The sequence below is a fragment of the Balaenoptera physalus genome, assembly GCF_965194825.1.
Source record: "Balaenoptera physalus genome assembly, chromosome: 21".
NCBI classification, from domain to species: Eukaryota; Metazoa; Chordata; class Mammalia; order Artiodactyla; family Balaenopteridae; genus Balaenoptera; species Balaenoptera physalus.
Window position 1 is genome coordinate 38,677,236 of NC_138902.1, and position 23,662 is coordinate 38,700,897.

At 48.3% G+C, this 23,662-nt stretch overlaps 2 protein-coding genes across 3 annotated transcripts in view; both read right to left on the reverse strand.

Annotated features, from left to right (window-relative positions):
• The window catches only part of XKR5 (XK related 5), a 36,739-nt gene extending 25,898 nt beyond the window's left edge, over positions 1-10,841 (reverse strand). For both annotated transcript variants that reach the window (XM_082444405.1, XM_082444404.1), the window contains exons 1-4: positions 10,711-10,841; positions 8,590-8,773; positions 1,758-1,942; positions 756-965 (exon numbers count right to left, since the gene is read on the reverse strand). In XM_082444405.1, coding sequence (XP_082300531.1) covers positions 756-965; positions 1,758-1,942; positions 8,590-8,773; positions 10,711-10,768 — 637 coding nt within the window. In that variant the 5' untranslated portion in view covers positions 10,769-10,841. The remainder of the gene's footprint in view (positions 1-755; positions 966-1,757; positions 1,943-8,589; positions 8,774-10,710) is intronic.
• A 3,879-nt stretch (positions 10,842-14,720) lies between these two features.
• LOC309651553 (uncharacterized protein) lies at positions 14,721-22,138 on the reverse strand. Its single transcript, XM_082444406.1, has 6 exons — positions 21,617-22,138; positions 19,323-19,408; positions 18,092-18,218; positions 17,279-17,374; positions 16,669-16,751; positions 14,721-16,211 (listed from the first exon to the last, which is right to left on the reverse strand). The coding sequence occupies exons 2-6, from the start codon at positions 19,332-19,334 to the stop codon at positions 15,501-15,503; spliced, it is 1,029 nt and encodes a 342-aa protein (XP_082300532.1). The 5' UTR covers positions 19,335-19,408; positions 21,617-22,138; the 3' UTR covers positions 14,721-15,500.
• Between the last annotated feature and the right edge of the window lie 1,524 nt (positions 22,139-23,662).

A 23,662-nucleotide genomic window follows, 5' to 3' on the forward strand; every position in this document is an offset into this window, starting at 1 on the left:
TGGAGGTGTCCTGTTTGAAACAGAGAAGGTGCCTAAAACTCAGCATCTGAGTAACAGGGAGGGCTTTTGGAGGCTAGGAGCCACAGCACAGTATGTACTGCACATTTCTGTATCGCGTCAGGGCACGTGGGACCCTGTGCCTCCCTCCTGTTTAAGTGCCAGTTTTACTAGGGATTTTCTGCCCATGATACAGAATGTGGAGCCCTCAGCAGCTAAAGCCGTGCTCTGGAGTTGGCTGGTCCTTTGAGGGCTGGGCTGTCTGAGCTGTGGGCGCGTTTCTCCAGAGAGACCCTCCATGCGTTCCTCCTCTCCCTGGACGCTCGTGGGCTGAGTTTATTCCTCCACGTTCTTGAACTTGGGCTGGCCGAGACCGCTTCGCCAGGCAGAATACAGCAGAAGCCACGCTGATCCAGTTCCGGGCCAGTTGTAAGAGGACTGGCGGTTTCCACCCCCTTTCTCTTGGGATGCTCAGCTGACATGTCCGATTCCAGAGGACTTTGCCGAAGAGAAAGGGTGGAGGAGCCCTGGGTGCCAGACGTCTGTACAGCCAGCCCAGGGGAGCCTCCCTGTGAATGCAGACCCCTGCTAACCTACTGCGACGGTGTGAGGACGCCCTGGCCCAGGCAAGAACCCCCAGCGGGGCCCAGTCAGCCCGCAGAACCGGGGCTGTTGATCATGAATGGTGCTTTTAAGGCATTAAGTTTGGGGTGGTGTGTCACGCAGCAACAGATAGTCGGAACGTATGCTCAACTCACCTGCAACAACCAGAACCCAGACGCGGTAAACTTGGAAGAACAGAACCAGACTCAGAACGCGGGCTCCCACCATGCCCATCCTCCAGAGCAGCTGGCAGCCGAGGGCCGTCCACGGCATGGAGAGCTGACCCGGCTTCATGGAGCCCATGGCACGAGCATAGCACACCAGGGCCCAGGACAGCATAGACCAGGAGCACAGAGCACTCATCCCTGGAAGCCAAGCGGACAGGACAACCCCGTGTTTACAGGACGTCTAACCTCCTAACAAAACCTGACTTCTCAGAGGGCGTCGTCACCTCCGTGCAAACACGCACGTCCTTCTCCGCTCTGAAGAAGTGAGGACGTGCAGGAGGGCCTTGCTCGGCTGAACACGTGGTTGCTTGTCCCCGCAGGTGGGCTGGGCTCTCCGTGTGTCCACCCTTTAAGAAAAGCATCCAGCCACTGCTCCTCAAGCACCTCCGGTTTGTGACGAAGCAGATCCTAACGGCTCTGAACGTGGCATTTCATCCCAAATGCACTTTGCCATTCAAACCATATACAGGAGGTTTAATCAGAGAAATAAGACCAGGACATCAAATGGTTCCAGGCCCGTAGGAGACAGCCTGCACCCTGGGGTGAGAGGCAGCAGAAGATGCACGTTTGCCGGGGCCTGAGTTGCTCTGTTTCCATGGCTCTCGAGGTGTGTTGCTCAGGCTGCAGACTTAGTCCCGTGAGAAACAGACACACCGATTTCACAAGCGGCAGCGCGTGGCACCTTCCCAAGGTGCTTTCAGGCTCATCTGACTCTCTGCAATTTCTGTCCCATGGACTGAGCCCCACGAGGGAAGCCGAACCCCGGGAACTCATCGCCCCAAACAAAAGCCAGTGTTAACCATTCCCTTGGGCTGCCCTAATTCTCCCAAACAGGAAATCTTAGGTTGCCGGGTTTTGCTAAATAAGGCGTTTCCTTCTGTCCCCCTTGAGAAGTCAGACGGTCTGAGGTCAGTGGTAGGAGACACTCACCCGGCACGATACCAGTGAAGTCCGAGGCGAGAAAGACGTATGTTTGAAGCAGCAGGTGGGGCCCAACCTGCAGCAGGGCTTCCAGGAGGCGCAGGGCTGACAGGTCGGCCTCCTGCATCCGCAGCTGGCCCCAGGGGGAGGCCTCCCCTTGCCTCCGGAGAACACGGGCCACGGCGTCCCAGTGCCTGAGGAAGAGGAGAGCCCGGGGCTCAGAACCACACCGTGATAGCTTACGCAGGAACCCCCTTCTCTGGCTTATCGTGTAGAGGCCGATAGCTTTCCAGGGGTTAACCGATCGCATCTACACCCCAACTGCCTGAGCTCTGACCCCAGAGTGAAGGTGGCACGTCTGACCCAAGTGCTGCAGCAGGTGACCTTGCCCAGCAAGGCCCGGCCCGCAGAACACACTCTGCCCACACGTGGAAGGGGTGGTAGGTCGTGGAAGGGGTGGTAGGCCGGGAGCCTGGACCACACAGGTTTGCTGCGGACTCTCTCTGAGCCCTGCAAAGTTTGGAGCTAACCCTGAGCTACCTCCCCGGCCCCAGGGCCTCTCGGGATGGGAATTAATCCGCTTCCGCAGGACAGCAGGAAGGGCAGGGCGCCATCGCGGGGTGTGCAAGGGCGGGCCGCCCTGGCTGCAGGGACACACATCCAGGAAAAGGAGTCAGTGCAACAGAAGAAAAAGGAGGAAACGTGCCTGTTTCATTCTGCTTCCCCCAAAACCCACCCTAGAAACCTTTCTGATGCTTCCATCTTATGAAAGCCGTCTGGAGGTGCCATGGGTCGCTGTTCCACGCCCCTAGGAGGGTCGTGCACGTTTAAAAACGACACCGTTCCCCCCGCACGTGTGGGCTCTGGGGACTTCGGGTTTTCACAGCGGTTTCCCACTCACGCGCCCAGAAGCAGGAACACCGTGATCCCTACACCTGCCTGCAGCAGGGGCAGGCGTGCCTGCCAAGTCCATGTGCAATTGCGAACTTCTGTCCAAGTTCAGAAAAACTGGGAATCATTTTAATTTACCGACTCCTGAAAGAGAGCTGGGTGCGCCTTTCAAGTTACCCCAAACGCCCCCTCCCTCTGATCTCCGGCCAACATTTCTGCGGCCAGAGCAGAAGGGGGTCCTCTTTGAAATGGCTTTGTTCAGGGTACAGAGGGCCCAGGAAAGACACTTAAGAAAGACAGCTTTCCTCTTTCATGATTTGGATCCTGGAGTGAACTGATTTCTTACTGAGTCTTTGAAGCCGTGATCTCTGACCCAAATATAATGTTAAGAAAAAGCATATGGGGCTTCCCTGGTGGTGCAGTGGTTAAGAATCCGCCTGCCAATGCAGGGGACACGGGTTCGAGCCCTGGTCCGGAAGGATCCCATATGCCATGGAGCAGCTAAGCCCGTGCGTCACAACTACTGAGCCTGAGCTCTAGAGCCCGCAAGCCACAACTACTGAAGCCCACGTGCTACAACTACTGAAGCCTGTGCTCTGCAACAAGAGAAGCCACGGCAATGAGAAGCCCGTGCACCGCAACGAAGAGTAGCCCCCGCTCGCCGCAACTAGAGAAAGCCTGCGCACAGCAACGAAGACCCAACGCAGCCAAAAATAAATAAATTTATTAAAAACAAAAAGCATATGCAGCTGAATACGGTAGCTTCCCTTTCAGTCCTGAATCCTCCATTGTGGGGACGTGCCAATGTCCCTTCCTACCCTCCCAGCCGCCTCCATTCATTCCACGGGCATCCTTACTGGGCTGATCTCACCTGCTGGAGACGGCAGAGGGTGCAAACAAAATTGAAGACCTTCTCCGGAAGCCCAAGATTCCGTTGTGGAAAGAAAGCCATACACACGTGAAAGGTTTTAAGCAGGAAGAAAGACGTGTGAAAATGAGAGGGGCGGAAGGGGTCCCGGGGAGAGAGGAAAACATGTTCAGGGAAAGGAGGCACGGGCATACTCAGGACAGGGACAAAGCCTGAGGGAGCACGGTGGCGTCGGGGGGGCGGGAGGAGGGCCCCTGAAACGGCGGTCCGCCCTGGGGCTGGACAGCGGAGGCCTCTTCTGGCCCAGCTGAGGAGTTGGGTGTCCCTTCTGGACCAGTGGGAAATGGAGAACCAGTGCGAATGCGATTCACCTGGTTTTCTGAATCGCGCTTCTGGAACCTGCTGCGGGGGGAGGGACTCAGGCTGAGATCACTGGTTGGGGGGTTCGGGGGGCCCAGGTGAAAGCGGAGGCACGGGGCGGGCAGTGGGGGGAGGAGGGCGGGGCCGGGAGTGGATGGTCCCCTTCCAGGTCCTCGCCAGCTCCTGCCCGGATTTCTGGCCGCCTGCCTGGCCCCTGGACTCCCCCTTCTCAGTTCCTTTCCTGTGCTGTCTCTAAGGGCCTTGCCGGACCAGGTTATTCCTTTACTTAAACCTTTCCAGTGGCTCTCCAACCCCTTACCTGGCGGACAAGTTCCTTCACGGTCCAGCCCACTCTGTCTCCGCCCACACTGCTCGTGTCCAGAAAATCCTCAGCCTGCACTCACAGCACCGCAGACTTCTAGTTCCCCAAAACCACCACTGGCAGCGCTTCTTTCTGCATCAGCTTTGCTGTTTCCTGGGTCACAAGTGCCTCCCTCTCCCAGGTGCATCAGAGTCTGCCTCATCCTTCAGCCCTCACACGACGGCTCCTGTGTCCGGACGGCGGTTCCAAACGTGAGCGGCATCAGAGTCACCAGGTGGGCTGTTTAAAGACAGCTTGCCCGGCCCCAGGCCTAGAATTTCTGATTAAACAGACGTGTTTGGAGAATTATGAGAAGATTGCTGCGGTGCCATGTGGGTCCCGGTGAAGCTCGAGAATTTGCATTTTTAGCGAGTTTCGGGTGATGAAGACGTCGCTGGTCCAGGGATGCACTGTGGCAAACCCTGGGGCTCCCAGCATCCTGAGAACATCTCCCTCTTCTTCTAATTCACTGTTCCAGCTTTGTTCCCAATTTGGCCTCAGACTGTGTCTTAATCACGTGTCTCCAGCACCTTTGTTCATACAAGGTTAGTAAACATGAACGAATAAATACCGAGCATATTGAGCTGTGTTGATGATGGTCTAAGATTTCTAGTTGCACTAAGAACAACATACACTAAAAATTGACGTTTGTTAACACGTTTAATTAAACTAACTTGGTCTTTGGAATGATGTTTCCCCACAAGCTCCATTGAACAGCTTAAATAAAAAACCAAACTTACCCGCTTCACCCGGAATAGTCTATCGTAGCCCCACAAGGTGAAGAATTAGTGAAACCTCTCTCCATCTTAACACTTTATGGTGACGTGAAAGCTGAGACAGTGAACAGTTGAGGTTTCCGCTAGGCCTGTACATTTTTTTCAACTTTTTAAAATTGCGGTAAAATGCACGTAACATAAAATGTACCATCTTTACTGTTTTATGAGTACAGTTTAGTGATATTAATAATTTAAATTTCATAATTTAATAGATTATTGACAATTTGCAATAATTCATAATGGTGTGCAACCACCACCACCATTGTCCTCTGTAACTCTTTTCATCTTGTAAAACTGAAACTCTGTCCCCATTAAACAATAAGTCCCTGTTCCCTCCTCCCCCGGCCCCTGGCACCCCCCATCCTACTTTCTGTCTCTATGAACTTGACTCTATGAACTTGACTACTCTAGGTGCCGCATGTAAGTGGAATTATATATTTGTCTTATTGCATGGCTTACTGCATCATGTCCTCCAGATTCATCCACGTTGTAGCATATTACAGAATTTCATTCTTTTTTTCCATTGTATGTACAGACCACATTTTGCTTATCCATTCATCTGTTAATAGACACTTGGGTTGCTTCATGTTTTGGCTACTGTGAGTAATGCTGCTAGGAACATGGGTGTACAAAGATCTCTTCCAGATCCTGCTTTCAACTTGTTTGGATATATACCCAGAAGTGGAATTGCTGGATTATATGGTACTTCTATGTTTAATTTTTTGAGGAACTACCATTCTGTTTTCCATAGTGGCTGCACCATTTTACATTTCCACCGACGGTGTGCAAGGGTTCCAATTTCTCCACATCCTTGCCAACACTTGTTTCCTGGGGGGTTTTTTGGTTTTTTAAAAATTTATTTATTTTTGGTTGTGTTGGGTCTTCGTTGCTGCCCAGGGGCTTTCTCTAGTTGCGGCGAGTGGGGGCTGTTCTTCCTTGTGGTGCGCGGGCTTCTCATTGCAGTGGCTTCTCTTGTTGCGGAGCACGGGCTCTAGGCATGCGGGCTTCAGTAGTTGTGGCTCGCGGGCTCTAGAGCACAGGCTCAGTAGTTGTGGCGCATGGGCTTAGTTGCACCACAGCATGTGGGATCTTCCCGGACCAGGGCTCGAACCCCTGTCCCCTGCATTGGCAGGCGGATTCTTAACCACTGTGCCACCAGGGAAGCCCTACTTTTATATTTTAAGTCTTTGCATTTTTTACAAGCCACTTCATGAGGTTTGCGTTTAATTGGTTTTTTTGTTGTTAGTAGATTCTTCTGCATTATGTTATGATCCCTTTTTAAATGCTATTTGTATAGGATTGTGCAAACAGAATTGTTTTGGCTCCTCCTACAGGTGCTTCAGCTGAACTGCAGTTTCCTGAGCAGCTTCTTTGCTGGCCCTGATTGGGAATCAGTCTTGCAAAATTCCGTGTGGATGTGCTGAAAGACACTCCATTACCCAGTGTCTTCTTTGTGAAAGCCCAATAAGCTGGTTGCAGGATAAGGAATAGATTTCTTGTTTTCTACTTTAACTTTCAAAGTTTTCTTCTAAGGAAGTAGATTTCCATTTGTTTGGTTTATTTTCTATCACAGAAACATTGCAAACCATGTAGCTTCTTATGCTTGTTGCAAAACTGAGAGACAAATTTGTGGTTCACCGTGAGCAAGAGTAATTGTGCTTTTTTTTTTTTTTTAACATCTTTATTGGAGTAATTGTGCATTCTGGCATTATCTTCTTTCCCAACATTCCCTCCGTTTCCTGACTTTTCTCACTTCTTTTCTTTTTTCTTGCCCTTTTAAATTACACATATATATTTTTAGTCACCTTTTTTTTTTTTTTTTTTTGGCCACACTGAGCAGCATATGGGATCTTAGTTCCCTGACCAGGGATCGAACCTGCGACCCCTGCAGTGGGAGCGCAGTCTTAAACACTGCACTGCCAGGGAAGTCCCATTAACTTCTTTTTTTAAATAAGAAGAGATATAGATGACTAGTTGTTTTTCCTAATTTCTAATTTTCCTGTCTCTCTTCATTTACCCATTTTAGTTTTTTTAAAAAATATATTTAGTATTCATGGCATCATCTGAGAAACTTGGGGAAGAGGAGCGGGGGTCAGTTTTGGACACCAGCATGGAAGTGGATACATGCGACCTGACGCTGCCCCATCTCTGAAGAAGGCACTGGATCAAATGGGACCAAGGGTCTCCACGGAGCCCCAGAAGACAGATTTATCTGACAGTTATTCAGGAGGCTTCTCTCAAGTGACTGGCCCTGACTTCAATCTTCTTTTGAGCTATGACATGTTTGCTTAGGGGAGAGTTGATTCATTTTTTTTCAATAGGTGCTCTGTCCTTGAGGTCGCACACTTGATGACTATAACGTACCACGTGGTCCCTGGAAGGACCTGAGCCCTTAATGGTTTTCGTACCAAGTTGGGCACAGAGAAGGGTCAGCACGTGTGGGTAGCGCCCGGTACAGGCTCCGATCCTCCCTGAGTCCAACGGGAAAGCCACCTCTGCTCTCTCCCCACTGGTCAGAGTCCTATCGTGTCAGAGGAACCACATGGCTTGAACACAAAGGCTCAGCTTTAGGCAAAATTGCTGTAGCTGAAAATGCTTCTAGTGCCTTTGGAGATGTAGGGTTCCAGCTCCGAGGGGCCCAGAGAAATTCGGGTGGTTGGGCGATGTCTTTATCAGAAGTACCCTCTGCCTCCAAGCTGAGATTCAGTCCCTCCTCAGAGGCAGCTGGGGAATCAGAAAACTCACTTCAGCTCCTCCAAAGAAAGCCTTGGGTGTGGCTTGAAGGCATAAGCCACGCAAAACAGCCAGCAGCACAGCCCGAGGTCTGGGACTTGGCCGTGACTCCTGGACAACCTTCCTATCCTCAGCGTCTACAAGTTCATGTGCTCTTGAGCCGGAGGGCTTCACCCATCTGATCTCCCAAGTTTCTCCCTTTTAAAATTCCTGGCAACTCTATGGGATTATGAGGCAGCTGAGAGCTGAAATGTGCCCCAGTGTAAGCTCACTGCCATATCTGCCCTGACCCTCCAGGAATCCAGGTATCCCAGGGAAAATAACACCTTACCGGCACTGGTGGACCAAAGGCGAGCCAGCTGAGCGCTGGGCCTGTCCAGGATGGCTTTTTATGGAAAAATTTGGCCCTGGCACCCAAATGGCTTCTTCTTGCAATAAAAGTTTAATGCAAATGTTACCAGGCCGACCCCACTGCTGAGTCTGCTTAAATCTGTGTCACCCTCCTGGAGTGAGGGAGTAGGGGTTTACATGGACCGGCCCGAACTGAGTCACTTTCCATGGCTCTAAAGGCGAGACCAACTGAATTAAACAAGAGCACACAGGATTTGGCCCAAGTCAAGAAAAAGCTTTTGAAGGGTCACGGCTCCTTCTGGTAGGAGCCCCTTGAGGATGCTCAAGGAAGTTCAGGCTGGGCGAGGTGACCAATATCAGAGCAGATGTTCAAAGAGGTGGCTTCGAACATTCTCCCAAGCCTGCACTCTTGTGACCCTAAGGATGGAATACGTATGCGCAGAAGAACCCTCCTATCGCACGTGTGAAATCACGCTTCAGGGCTGAAAGGGGCTGCCTTACCGCTTCCACACGCCCAGCTGGAGGAGGTGTAGCACCACCAACGAGCAGTGACTCTGATGTCCATCTTCTCGGAACCAAAGGTAGCTCAGGCCCTGGACCAAGAAGCCAGGCAGTAGCACAGAGAGGGCCAGCCACCCCCAGAGGAGCCGGCCTGTGGTGAAGTAGTAAACCACGGTGCAGAGGCCTGGGGACCAGAGGAAGGACCAGAGCGTTAGTGGAAGGCAGGAGGGAGCCTGGGCAACCAGCCAACACTGTGTCCCTACAGCCAGCAGTGCTGCCTGCTACACCTAGCCTGGAGTGGGCAGAGCCCGCGGGCAGTCTAGACCGGAATGGGGTTGAACGAAAGTGCCAGAGCTTCCCAAAGGATCCCAAAGGCCCAGACACCATGGCTGTATAAAGGGACTGTTGGATCGCATAGGACAGCATGCAAAAAAAAACACCTGGCACTTAGTATGTGCTCAAAAATGTAAACCCTCCTCTCTGGGGACGGCTTCATTTATTTTATTTTTGAGGGTTGTAGGATAGGGTCAGGGAATGGAAAGAGCTTGATAAATCTAGGTTAGGATCTGCCCTCCCTGATGAGTGACAATAGAGGTAGGTGCTTACCTCTGTCCAGTACTAGTAGGTGCTCAGGGCTCACAGTAATTGTTTTACAGGACTATTGCTTGCGTTTCCCAGTGTTAGAGTTTAACATGGATTTATGGGCACATAAAGCTGTGAACTGCAGCAGTAAGAGAGCACTGCCCCAGGTACAGACGGGAACCCTGCAGGTTCCCAGAGAAGCCAGGGCTTGGGCAGCCATTCCTTGGTGCCCAAGCTCTGTCTCTTGCTCTAATCACCCGGCACACAAGGCAAACCAGGAGCCCCAGGCACAAGAAGCCTCTGGGGGAGTCACGCCCTGCCCAGTCTGAGGAACGCTGAGGCCCAGGCGTTCCTAGCTGGGAGGGAAGGAGGAGCCCACGTCCGCGGGGCCACCTGGGGTGGGTGCCGAGACCCGGGGTCCTGTCTCATCTTAGCCCTGCTCGGTGGCGGCGCTGGACCCCGGAGCTTTGGAGCCGGTCTCAACCTGGGACCTCCTCTGGGCGCCTCTGAAACCTCATGGCGGGGACGACCCCGGGGGACCTTCGCGGACCGCGGCTCGAACAAGGGACCCGCCGACACGGCGCGGGGGCAACTCCCTCCCAGGATAAAGTGCAGAGCCAGCGCCCGCCGGGGTCCCCAAGTGCCTGCGAGCTGGGGAGTGGCGAGGAACGCTGGGGGGTCTGGATGCTGAAGCCCCATTAATTCCACTCCCCCCAACCCCTCCCCATCTGCGGGGGCCCCGCGAGGAAGAAGCGGCTGCAGGGAGCCGGGCAGCAGCGGGCGGAGGCCTCCGCTCCGGCACCGAAGGAGTTACAAGTTCAAACTGGAAAGGCGCTGAACCGCGCCGCCTTCTCGCCCCGCCCCGGCCGGCGGACCGCGCTCCCCACGCGCCCAGGGCGCCCCGCGCCGGCCGCCTCCGGCCCGGCTGTACACGGTCCTCCCTCCAGAGCTCCGCGGAAGCCGAGCCCAGTCCCACCACAGCCTGGCCCCGAGCGGTTTCCCCCGCCGCCCAGACCCCCAGGCCGGCCGGGTAGTGGGGAGAGCAGGGCGCCCCCAGGCCCGCGTGCAGCGCCTCGGGCACCTGCAGCACTTTGCCGCGTCCTGGAGGCCTTTCTGGAGGGAAGGGGGGGGGCACATGTGCCGAGACTCCTGCAGGGGATCACGCACCCGCTGGCGGGGGGTGGGGAGAGGATCGTGCATCCGCCGCGGAGGGACCTCAGATACACCGGGACCATGCATGCAAGGGGGAGGGGGGAGGATCGTGCATCCGCCGCGGAGGGGCCTCAGATGCAGGGGGACCATGCATGCGGGGGCGGAGGGGGCGCGGCATTCATCCTCGGGGGCAATCACGCATCCCCGGGAGGGTCGTGCATTCGCGGGGATCTACTAGGGACCGGGCGGGTGGGGTGCCACCGTGTGTGCACTGGCGCGCAGTGCTGGGCGCAGGCGGGGACAGGCCGCCGCCGTGGCCGGGTGGCGTGTGGGTCCCCGGGCGTCAGGGTGGGTCGGAGGGGTGAGCGTGGCCTGCCCCGCACTCACGCGCGCTCTGCTCGGCCGCCAGCAGCAGGGCGGAGAGGCCCAGGACCCCCGCGTGCATCCTCCGCGCCCGCCGCGCCGCTGGCCTGCCTCCCGGGCCCCCGCCCCTTCCCCTCCGGCCGCCCCGAGTCGGGGAGGGTTCCGGCCGGAGACCCGGCTGCAGGATGCATTTCGGCTGAGCCTTTAGGCGCGGAGTGTCTCGTCCTGGGTTTTCCCGAGTAACTAGACGGGTCGGAGGGAGGCAGGGAGGGGGGCAGACTTGAGTTGTGTGCTTCCTAAGCGGGGAAAGTACCGATTACACCCGGCCTCTAGATGTGCGCAGAAGCGGTTCCTCTGCCGTCCCCCAACCTTATAACGGGCCCTGGAAGAGTACTACGTGAACCTTAGGACCGCAGGTCGGTGGTCAGCAGGAAGTTAAACTGGCCACCGCCTCCGGAGCCGCTGAAAGGCAGTCTGGTCAACCAGTAGGCAGAGAGCACATGTAGGTCTATGGAAGGAGTTGAGTTAGAACCGTTAATTAGTCTTTTCAAAATCTTAGAGGGCATGTAAACTGGTATCTTCTCCTGTATCTCACTCTCAACTCCATCCCGATCTCTGGCCTCACAAAAGTTTTTTTTTCCACATGGGCTTGAAGGTTAATCAAGATTCCCATGCGCAAGAAATAAAACTGCCCACTGGAAAACCTTCTTCCAGGATATCTATCTCTCTATCTATCATCTATCTATCCTTCTAACTATGGTGTAAAGGAGAAGTGGTATTTAGTCATGGTGATGCTGAGATGAAGTTGGGGTCTTTAACTTTTAAAGCAGGCAATTATCCAAACTATTCCTCCTTTTTATTTGGGGGGAGTTTTCCACCTCCATCAAGGATTTGCCACGTCCAAACAATCTTGCTGCGCTGATCCCACTGGTTTAGTGAGATGGAGTACCCCCTCCTTCCCTACAAAAGCCCTGCAATAGAAAGAGCCACAGTTGAAGAACTTACATCTTGAAGGAAAAATATAGAGTTGGGTGACCCTATAAATCAAGTGAAGCTACAAAACTCATGATTATTTTCCATTTACCAAATAAAACCTCAGAGTCAGACACCTTTGTCTCTTCCCTGCATTTTCGATGTGATTCTTACAAAATGCTTTATTTCATTGAAGGGAATGTTTATTTATCCTAAGAGGCTTCCTTCCCTCCCTTCCCCACGACCAATTTTCCACTCACTTTTCAATGCATTTCTGGTTTTCTGGTCAGAACTTTGAATTCTGATCTTCTATGTCTCTCCCCATTTCAGAGTCTCAGTTCTGTGATACAGATGATCAAACCCCCTGTAAACCTTTTGAGTCTCTTCCCTCTAAATCAATACAAGGGAGCAGGTTTAAGGTCTGGGTTTCCATACCTTCAGCTTCATACCTCATTGTTAAGAGGCCCACTCCCTCTGGTGTACTACGGCCTCCATTTTTATTAACTTCCAGTCCCCAGATGCTCTTTTCCTGGTTGTCCTGCAAAGGGAGTATGTCATAATGTGGACACACTGGGAGAAGGACCCTCCTCCACTAGTAAAGGAATAGAAAATTGAAGTCACGTACAGAAATTGCGATTGAGAGTAAAGGTGGAATCGTTGTGGTATTCCATACTTTGCTCAAAGTTTCAAGTTTTAGAAAAAAATGTTTCCTGAATTCCTAGGTATTTTTGAAGAATAAACATGTATCCCATTTTCATATGTTAAAAAAGAACCTAGTGATTTAAAGGTTAGGAGGAGGGTCTTTCTCCTGGGACAGCAGCAGTTTGAATAGGAGCTACAGTCAATGTCTTCTGCCTTGAAGCTATGGGAGGGTTTTTGGAAGGAAAGGTAGAAAATAGAAAACTTCATGGAGAAAGGGGTTTATACTGTCCCAGGAGAATAGCCTCAGCTCAGAAAATAGTGGTTCCCACTCTACATCACAGCCATGGGATGAAAGAGATCGTGATGCAGTGTGAGGGGGTGAGGGGGAGGATTCTGCAGAAATCTTGGAAACTAGAGAATCATGTATGACTAAAGTGTAAACACCTGACCCCATATCTAAGCCTTTTGAGTTAGATTGAAACAAATCACCACAGATTCCTTCCACCTTCTCGGGCCCACGGCTCTGCTGTGTGACTTTGCCGCTTCTCTAATTAAGGGCTGGACCTTCTTCTTCATCCCTGGAATTTGGCCAGCCTGCAATTTGCTCTGAGCAAAAGAATGTGGGAGAAGTTATGTGGTAGGAGTTCTAAGCCGAGCCCAGTGGCCCTGCAACTGCTTCTCTGTCTCTGTCTCTCTCTCTCTGGGAGTTTCTCTCTTTGTTTCTCTGACTCTGACGCTCACTTTGTCTCCGTGGGCCTGTCACTCTCAGCACCCGAGCCTGTGAAGAAGCCTGGGTCAGCCCGACCAAGAGAGCCCTGAGTTCCCCCCAGGGACTAAGCTTCAAAGAGGTTTCTTCCTGACTCCAGGCCCCTCCACCACTCAGACAAGCTGCCAAGGTGCCCCCCAAACACACCTCCTTGTGAGATGCTGCCCCCCTGTGGTCACCGTTGTAGGGGAACAGCTCTGAAATCCCTTGTCTAGCTAGGAATGCCCAGCACAGGCACATGCGTAGGTCAGTGTAGATAAATCCCAGTGGGATGTGCACTCCTCTGGGAAGGGAGTGTGCACATCACCATTCCTGGGGGTCCCAGCACCTGCACAGGCTTCACCCGCAGCAGCACCGGGCCCTTCCCTCCTGGAGACACATTGGGGCAGAAGAGGGCATTCCTGGCTAAGCCACCACATAGGTCTCAGATAAGGTGGTTGCCCATAAGTACAGCTAAATTCGAATACAGCTTGTGGGTAAAACATGTTTTTTCTTAGGCCGACAATAGAATTGTTTGCTCATCCTCTTCACACAGGATGTGTTTTTCCACCCTGACTGTCCCCCAGAATCCCTTGTGGAGAATTTCAAAAGTAATGATGGATCAATATCACCCTCGTATGTGTTCCTGTAAGGGGACTCAGGCCTGTGGTTTGGGAATCGTGCTACTTTGTGCTACAAGAACACAAGTCATCCCAGTGGATATCCGGGAAGAATTTCCCTCGAGATTTAGGTTCAATATTGATGTGTGTCAAAGGATAACACTCCAAGTCCTGCACAAAGTGGGGAGATCCGCTTTGTGAGAACATTCATTTTTTCTTGGCGAAAAGTATATTGCACTAATTATTTTAAAAACTGGAATGTGTTATCGCTGATAGTTTCATTCCTGGAGATTTATTCCATGAGCTTATGCAGGGGTATGTGTACCTCTTTAGTGAGACTGCTGGGTGCATAATTCAGGAATCAGCTGAATAAGATAGAGAGTACGATCCTGGAAGGAACTCTTCATCCACTTAGCTCAATTCAGAGGTTTGGGGACAAAATAACAAGAGATTTCTGAGGTCTGGGAGGGCAGAGATGCCTGTCTCTTTAGGCCCCGGTGGTTTCCATCTGCAGAAATATGTTGAGGGGCCTCAAAAAGTGTAGGACTAGATGTCTCTGAGACTTTCCCATAACCTTGCCTGACCAGGGTCGTGACATTCTGGGAAACATGACCAGTGGAGCTGAAGATCAGAGCTGTGTCACCACCAGGGCCTGAAAGGGTTGATGGGGTTAGGGGGACGTTGGAATGAGTGGAGCTGAGTTGTGTGGAAAGAGCTGTGGAGAAAGGGGACACTCAGAGAGTGGGGCTGAGTCTCTGCCCACTTCCCAGGAGTACAGACCTGAATCCCTGTGTTTACAGGGGCACAAAGAAAACCAGACACCAACACTTGGCTCCTTTAGCCACAGACTTTATTGTTTGAATATTTGCAACTATTATTCTATACACAAATTTTAATTTCTTCCAAACTCTACATTCTATATTGCTAGATCACTTCAGTCTCCATTTTATGCCACATTTTCATGAAAAGGTATTTCTGCAAATCACAATTTGCCTGAATGTGTGTTAAAGGATTCTTTTAGAGGCTCCCCTCCCACTCAGAGGGTCAGTTTTTTTCTGATATGAAATCTAGCTGTAGCTCCACTTTGATTTTTAGGATTGCTGAATCCTCAGTGCAAGAATTTAATGTTGACTGAGAAATAAGTGATCACTGAAGACTTCCCTTCCTTCACGACACTGAGGGTGTGTTGTACAGTCTGAGCACACGTGTTCCAGAGAGGTTGCTCTATGAAGAAAGAATTTCTCACGACTTTACATTGCTTCACTTCTCCAGGATGAATTATTTATAAGTATGCTTTGGTGTTGCTCACCATACTTGGGTATTTCTCGAGAGTTTACATCTTTGTTCTTGTTTTAGTGTTTATTTTTTGGAGGAGTTTCTCGTTCACATCAAGCCTGGTGATCAGCTGAATGTTTGTTAACAGTGATTACAGTCTTAGTGGTTCTCTACCTGGAGTTGGCTCGTGTTGAACAATAATTATCAAAGAAGAACTAGGGGTTGTTTATCCTCTGCTCAAGTCCTCTAGGGTCTTTAGAGTTGGGAGCTGTTGCTAAAAACACCCATATTGTATTTACAGAGTGAGTTCTGCTAAGTTATCTGAGGTCAGGCCAATGACTAAAGGCTTTGCCACAGAGACAGGGCACATATGGATCCACGTCCACAGGTGATGCCTTTCTGGACTGAGGAGTGTGATGCCTGAAGGAGTGTCCATATTGATTACAGACAGAGTTTCTTTAGTGAGTGTGAACCTTGGTGTGGTTAAATGCTAAAGCTATGCTGGTGTTCCATCCACATTCCTCACATGTATGATGCCATGTCATCTCAGGTCAGGACGTCTACTGAGGGCCCTCCTGACTTTCTCTCCAGTGCTGAGTTGCCTCATGTCGTCTAAGGGAAGAGCCTCGACTGAAGCATTTCCCACACCGCTGACATTCATAGGGCCTTTCTCCAGTGTGGGTTCTCTCATGTTCTCTCAGTTTAGCATGTTCACTGAAGGCCTTCCCACACAGAAGGCATACATGTGGTTTCTCTCCAGTGTGGATTCTCATGTGTGAACTAAGCCCTGAACTGTGACTGAAGGCCTTCCCACACTCAAGACATATGTGTGGTTTCTCTCCAGTGTGGATTTTCTTGTGCGAACTAAGGCCAGAGCTTTGAAGAAAGGCTTTCCCACACTGATGACATTCATAGCACTTCTCTCCTGTGTGAGTTTTCTCATGTTGTTTCATGGAGGAACTTTGATTGAAGACTTTCCCACACAGATGACATTTATATGGTTTCTCTCCGGTGTGAATCCTCTTGTGTCTGCTGAGTGTAGAGCATCTACTAAAGACTTTCCCACATAGAGGACATTCATACGATTTAGCTCTAGTGTGAATGTGATCCTGTCCATCAAGGAATGACCCTTGACTAAGTGATTTTCCACACTGTTTACTGACAGTACTTTTCCTTCTTAAGGGAATTGGTGAATGTTGAGGTGAAGATCTAGGAGTAAATTCATCACTCAACTCAAACCATCCAACAGGATCCCCTTGTGTGTGAGAAACCTGCTTTGGGAAAGAGATAGGAGGCTGTTCCTGGTTCACCCACGTCTATGCAGACACTCATTCCTCTACATTTACACCCTAGAGGATCAGTCAGTTATAGTCTCCTGTTAAAATGTTTCCTGTGTCAGTTGCATACACATGTTGTGTTACTCCCCTGCAGGCACAAACATTCTCTTTTATAGTTTCCCAACACAGATATCAGATTAATTTTGAAGACTTCAGTTTGTTCTAAAGACTAGGAGATGAGCAATGTTTGTGCAACTGACTTTCTCTTAGGTCTCATGTTGTGGTTTTGAGCTCATATTAATTTTTAAACTGATTTCAGCCTATCCAAAAATATTCCCAGAAAGAGCTCAATCTCAACTTAATTACATACAGGCAATTGTGCTCAATTACCAACTTATCTCACTGCCAGGTCTTTCATTTGGATGACTGGTGTTCCACCCATGAAACTTACCATTGGCATGGTGAGAGATATGTGCTTCCTGTAGACTTGTTGCATGAATATCATTTCTTGTTTTCTAAGCAGACTTTCACTGCCTAAAGAAATGGAAAAAATATAGATTTTATAATGAAATTAGGGAAATAAAAATGTAAACAAACACCAAGGTCCATGTGAGTATCTTTCAAAAATTGGCACTCTGATGGAGAGACCGTGTATAATAAAGAAATACTCAAGGTAGTAGAAATACTTTAAAAGTCATTGTCTATTAGATAAAAACAGGATTAAAATATAAAAATGTAATGTGGTGGAGAGACATTGGGTCAGCAAATGATGGAAAACACATTAAATGGGACGATCAGGACAAGAATCACTATGTGAAAGTTTAACTGCAGTAAGTCCACAAGCACCCTTTTCCCTAAGGAATAGAAAATGGCAGGAAGTAATACGAATTTTCATTGCTAGATGCAAAGAATGATAACAACATGAAGAATTTCAGCCCAATGTCTTCACCTCCAGTTTAGAATGTATCGCTCACTTCATAAAACTTTCATTTGGTGTTTCCAAGGACTTAACACACTGACTGAAACTTTCTTGCAGTGAAGCACAGGCCCCTGGTTCTTACCTGGACTCTGGCCTTGGAGGCATCCTGTTGCTTCACTCCACAGCTCTTTTCCTTGTTCGAGCTGGGAAATCACATCTGATTTGCTGATCTGATACCCTGTTTGATTTGAAAAAGAAAAAAAAGTGTTGGATTTTGAGTCTGGGCTAATTACCCTTTGCTGTGCTCAAGTCCAGGGTAAGGGAAAGAGGAAAATAAAGAGATAACTGAAGGTCAGTGCAAGCAACAACATCTTCAACAGGCAAAACAGTGAAGGCCCTTCAGCAGACCAGGAGGAAATCCAGAGCAGCAGCAAACACAGTGAGACCCTCTAGCGGCTGATGCCTGTGCACAAGTTCAAAGAGAGATTACAGAATTCTCAGTGTTTTCCAAATGGGAAAGATTAAAAGACTCTACAGTGGGCTAAATATTACTTTCAAAGGAGCCAGTAAAGATACGCTTTACAGGAATCATCAAAATTATGTCATATACACGACTCTGGTCTCAAGCCTTCATGGAATGACTAGAACAGAAAAATCATTTTTAAAATACTTGATCAATTTACTTATGCATTAAAATATCCATTGAATCCCCAGTTCTGTTCTGAGTGTAAACACTGAGTAACAACAAAGGTATGAAACGTGGCCAAGATTACCTTCCAGTGTGGTAATGAAAAGTGCCATGAAAAGAAACGTCTTCCTCTTAAGTAGTTATGAGGACTATCAAAGAATCAGAAAGGACTTGCAGTGGGACAGGGAAGCCGATCTAAATGCCTGTTCAGTGAGTGAATGAATGGATTGGATACAGGTGCACGTACATCCGTGTTGACAGACTCACCTACAGAGGCCAGATGACTGATGTTCTCCAGCATCACATTTCTGAACAGGTTTCTCTGGGATGTGTCCAGCAGGGCCCACTCTTCCTGGGTGAAGTTGATCGCTACATCTTCAAACGTCACTGATTCCTAAAACATCAGGGATATTCTGTTTTAGACGGAGCAGTCCCTACCACTGTCCAGAGTGGGAGGGTTGAGATGAGGAGGTGATGGGGTCTGGGTGGATAAAGGATCATGCTCTGTGTGGGGTTCTCCCCGGTTCTCTGCCAACTCTGAGCTGGTGTCTGCCTTTCAGGTACATTCACGGACACCTACACACTCTGACATCATGAAGCTTTATTTTACAGTAATATCACTGGAAGTGTGTTATAATACGACATGGACATTTTTTAATAACCTGGGAATTAGGACTTCCAGACAGGTGATTATAAAATATTCACTTGCAAATTCATAACTCAGTTTCTGTTCCCTAATAATTTCAAGGAACTCTACAGATTCATGACAAGACAAACAATAACCATGATGGGCTACTTTGAAAATATGACTTTTGTCTTAAGTTATTTCCCTAGAGGAACCTTTCATTCCCCAAATATGAACTGCTTTAATAACTTGTTATGAGCTTTAAAACATCCAATGTATTTTTCTATTAAGTGGTTCCTGTCTAGCAAACCTACAAGAAATACATTATTCTATCAATTAAGACCCATGAAGGAATGCCTAGCATTCCTCAGAGGTGAGCAAGATTCATACAGAACTTGGTACCAGGAGGTGTTTCCTCTTAACGCTACAGGACCTCAGACTCTGAGGGCAGATGGTTCAGAAGCATAAGCCAGGGACTCGGGTGGTTGGAGTGAAGGACAGACCTAGCCTGACCATCGCTGTGGCGTGAGGACTTCCACTCTCAACATTTTCAGGGACCTTGACCTTAGTTATCACTGTTTCTCTTGTAATCTAATCTCATCTCCACGTTGAGGGATGAAAGAAACCTAGTGATTGGTTTTGTTTTCTCCGATTTTTCAAAAATCTATGAGAGAACCTAATTTTATTCTACCTACTGTACTGTTTCTCATTTCTGTGCAGCACAGTTAAGAAAATACTCCTCCCTACACATTCCTCCCAGTTATCGAATATGAATAAAAGCTTAATTACTAAGAGGTGGAATGTGTGAATGAGGGAACGATTGCTAATGGCACTCGGGGTGTAGCTTCAGGAGAAGGAGGCATCGCTACTCACCAGAGGCTCCATTGTCAACAACTCAGCCGCCAGGAGTCTTTCTCCGGATTTCACTCACAGCCAATCCAAGCACTGAGCAGGCAAATCTGAGGTTGGAGAAGAAGCCGTGAGACTCCAGTCCTGTGCACAACTTCCAGAAGAAGCCATGAGACTCCAGTCCTGTGCACAACTTCCAGACCCACCTGAATTGGAGCCCCCCACCTCCACCTGGGTGTGACCCCAGCCCAGCAAACGGAAACCAGTGGTGCATCCTAAGAACACGGTGCAGTCTCTCCTCTCCCAGATCCCATGTAAGAAGCTAGAGCTGTGGTTGCTAATACAGAAAGTCAAAGTCCAGAGAGTTTGCAAATAAGAATGTGCTAAGCATTGACTTTGTGTGTTCAGCAGCCTAGGGCATCCAGAAACATTCAATGTCCTCCTTGATTCAAACCCTCGGGAACCCTGACTCATGCCAGAGTAGAGTTTGGTTTCCTCTTGTAGGAAACACTGGAAATCCCCAGATCATTCTCTTCCCTTCTGCACTCACAATGGTCCTCCAACACCCCTGGCAGCCCTCTGGAAACTCACTGCCTTCCATCTCTCCCTCAACCCTGACTTTTAGTTCTGTCCCCCATCTACATGGATATTAATCAGCCAAGGACCTACTTCAGGATGCAGTTAAACCAAGGACTTATTCCACTTGGAGGAACCGTGGCACCCACCCTGCCAGCCTAGTCCTTAACATCCCCTGCTCCAGAAGGTAGCAGGAGCACACGAGTCATAGTGTTACGGTCATGGACTGTCTCAACCCTCTCGGTCAAGGATGCTCAGAAATATGGAATGGCTAAGGTTTAGCAGGAAATTGGTTTATTTACCAATGACATGCAGAGGTTCCAAAAACTTTAATATATGACAGAGTTACACATCTAGAAGAAGGATCAGCTGTCATTTAATTTTGTTCAGTCTGTGTCCTGTGTTCAAATTCACAAAGGGTAACAAAGATCACCTAGGTTTCACCTGTAATATGACCGCTAACATTAACAATCAGGAGAAGCTCCCTGTTATTTATGTCTTCATTTTTATCTCTCAGTTTTGGGGGAAACCTCTCCGTATGATGCACAATCGATCCCCTCATTACATCCTGTCTATCTTGAAACAGAAATATCTTCTAAAGGTATTTGCTCTCAAGTTCCTTCTCTCCTGAACTCCCTCCACCATCAAAGTGAAAGTGCAGTGATCATTTTCTATCAGAAATAAAGAGAAGCCTTGGGTTAATGCCAGCATCTTCTTATTGTGGATAGGAATCAAGTATCCAGGACAATTCACAAAGCCCAAAACACACTCAGGAAAAAGTTTAGTGTTTGGATTATCCAGAGAACCTGGGAAAATCCAAGGTGGGAGGGACTACCTAGGAAAACCAATCAAGAGTTGGCCATGGATTACCTTTGGTTTTGCCTTCAAGGCAAATTTGAAGATGAAATGAAACGTCTTTTTTTACATTTAGAATTTTTCTTCTATTGATAATAAGAATATGTAAATCCCTATGATATCCAGGGAAACCCCAGGCATATGCAAAAGAGCAGCCTTACAAGTAGAAAGAAGATGGAACCTAGGCAACCCTGCCTATGTCCAGATTACAAGTCAGAGGACTCAAAGGGGGTTAATATATATTAATTTGGGGGAAGAATTAAAATAAATATCTCAAGAGATTTATTTTACCTTGAGATAATTATTTCAACATAAAAATCTATCTCAAGACACGTAAGAAATGAAGAAAATCACTTGATGAAACCCATAAAAGAAAATTAACTCAGAGAGGCAGAAAATAAAGTATTTAGAAACAAATTAGTAAAAACATCAGATGTAGATCAACAGCCAATAGAACTTTCCAAGACGAAGAACATGCTTTACATATGCAATGTATGATACAGAAACTGCCACAAATATGTGGTGACAGAACACTTGAAATCTGGCTGGCACTACCAAGGATGTGAAGTTTAGCTATTTAATTTCATTAATTTAAATGTTCTAGCCACATGCAGCTGGTCGTCACTGTACTGGGAGAGCACAAGTCTACAATCTTAGGTTAGGCAGATAAAATAACTAAATAGATTCAAGACAACAGTGTTGGAGCTGAAAAAAGGGACATGCACACTCAAGAGTAGGAAATGATGGTGGCAAAGTAAATGTTGACACCATATGATTCAGAAACCATAAGAGGCTGCTCTGATAGGGCAAAAGTGTAAAGACAGACAGGACTTACAACATTTTCATGGAATGAAGCCAAGGCACATCTCACAGTTTGGAGGACTCACCGAAACCCCAAATTGGAGGAGCTGGTGAAGCCAAATGGATTCTGAGGCAAGTACCAGAGCAAGCAGCCAATTTCTCTTCCTCCAAAGCCCCAAACTGTCCAGCTTCTTCTTCTCTGGACAAATGCATCCCTTTGCCTGTCTGACTTTCCTTTATACCTGGATAACAGCTTATAACCCAATCTGGGCTACATTCCGGGATCCACCCTCTCAGAAGGTTACTGACCTTAATAGGGTTTCAGTCTGTGAGCCACACCCTGTTCGCTTTGATTGGATTTTCCAGACTAATAGGAAATTGTAACCCTCACACAGTGTTGGAGAGCAAAGATGTAAGATCATTGTCCAGAGATAGTGAGAAGATCCATTCATTCCCTTCTTCATCCTTAAACACTGTTGAGTGCATTCTTTATGCTGGGAACCATTCTGTGTCTTCAGAATAACAGGGCATCAGACACACTGGGAATCTGTGGAAATGAAGCTGGGATTCCCTGGGAGAAATCCGGAAGTAAAAATAAAATGCAAGTTGAGGAACTATGAAAACGTACATTTTAAAAAAAAGGAAAGGAATTGCCTTTCCTCTCAGCTCAGGAATTTATTTCTAGATTTGTGCTCATTCCTATTCTTTCATGCCACGTCAGAATGTATGTTATAATTTAAATCAAATACACTTTATTTTATTTTCATTTAAGTTTTAAAGTATAGTTGATGTACAATATTATATTCGTTTCAGATATACAACATAGTGATACAGTATTTTTTATAGATTATACTCCACTTAAAGTTATTATAAAATATAATCTGGATTCCCTGTGTTGTACCATATATCCTTGTAGCTTATTTACTTATTTTATACATGGCAGTTTGTATCAATACCTTTTATAAAAAAATTTATTTATTTTTGGCTGCATTGGGTCTTTGTTGCTGTGCGCGGGCTTCCTCTAGTTGTGGCGAGCAGGAGCTACTCTTCGTTGCAGTGCGTGGACTTCTCATTGCGGTGGCTTATCTTGTGGCGGAGCACGGGCTCTAGGATGTGGGCTTCAGTAGTTGGGGCAAGAGGGCTCAGTAGTTGTGGTTTGCAGGCTCGAGAGCACAGGCTCAGTAGTTGTGGTGCACGGGCCTAGTTGCTCTGCGGCATGTGGGATCTTCCCGGACCAGGACTCAAACCCGTGTCCCCTGCATTGGCAGGCGGATTCTTAACCACTGTGCCACCAGGGAAGCCCCTGTATCAATACCTCTTAATCCCCAACCCCTATATTGCCCCTCCCACTTCCCCTTCCCCAATGGTAACCAGTAGTTGTATTCTATATCTGTGAGTCTGTTTCTGTTCTGGTTTTTTTTTAGATTATACATATAAGTGTTATCATACAGTATTTGTCTTTCTCTGTCTGACTTATCTCACTAAACATAATACCCTCCAGGTCCATCCACGTTGTTGCAAATGGCAAGATTTCATTCATTCTTATGGCTGAGTAGTTGAATTGTGCATATGTATCACATATGGATATGTGTGGATAAAGATTCACATACGGATATGTGTGGATAAAAATGGATAAAGATCCATTCACCTCTGGATGGACACTATGGTTGTTTCCATATCTTGGCTCCTATAATAATACTTCTGTGAATACGGGACGTGCATGTATCTTTTGCAATTAGCGTTTTCCTTTTCTTGAGATATATACCCAGGAGTGGAATTATCTTTTTTTCCTTGAGACAGTTGACAGATGATTTTTCGTCTGAAAATATTACATAGTTTAACGCGTTTTCCCTTTCTTTTTCTGAATATTTTCTGTCAAGTATGTATAATGAACTTTGTGCTCCTGCCCAAGTTCACATGTTGAAGCTCAAACATTTAGTACATCAGGATGTGACTTTACACGGAGAGCTAGCAGTTAGAGCTGTGATTACCTTAATCTGGTGGCCTTATGGTGAGGCCCTAATTCAACCTGACCTGTGCCCTTAGAAGTAGGAGAAGAGACCAGGGGTCTGAGCAAGAGGAGAGGCCACGTGAGGACAGCAAGTCAGCTCCTGTCAGCTCGACATGGACGG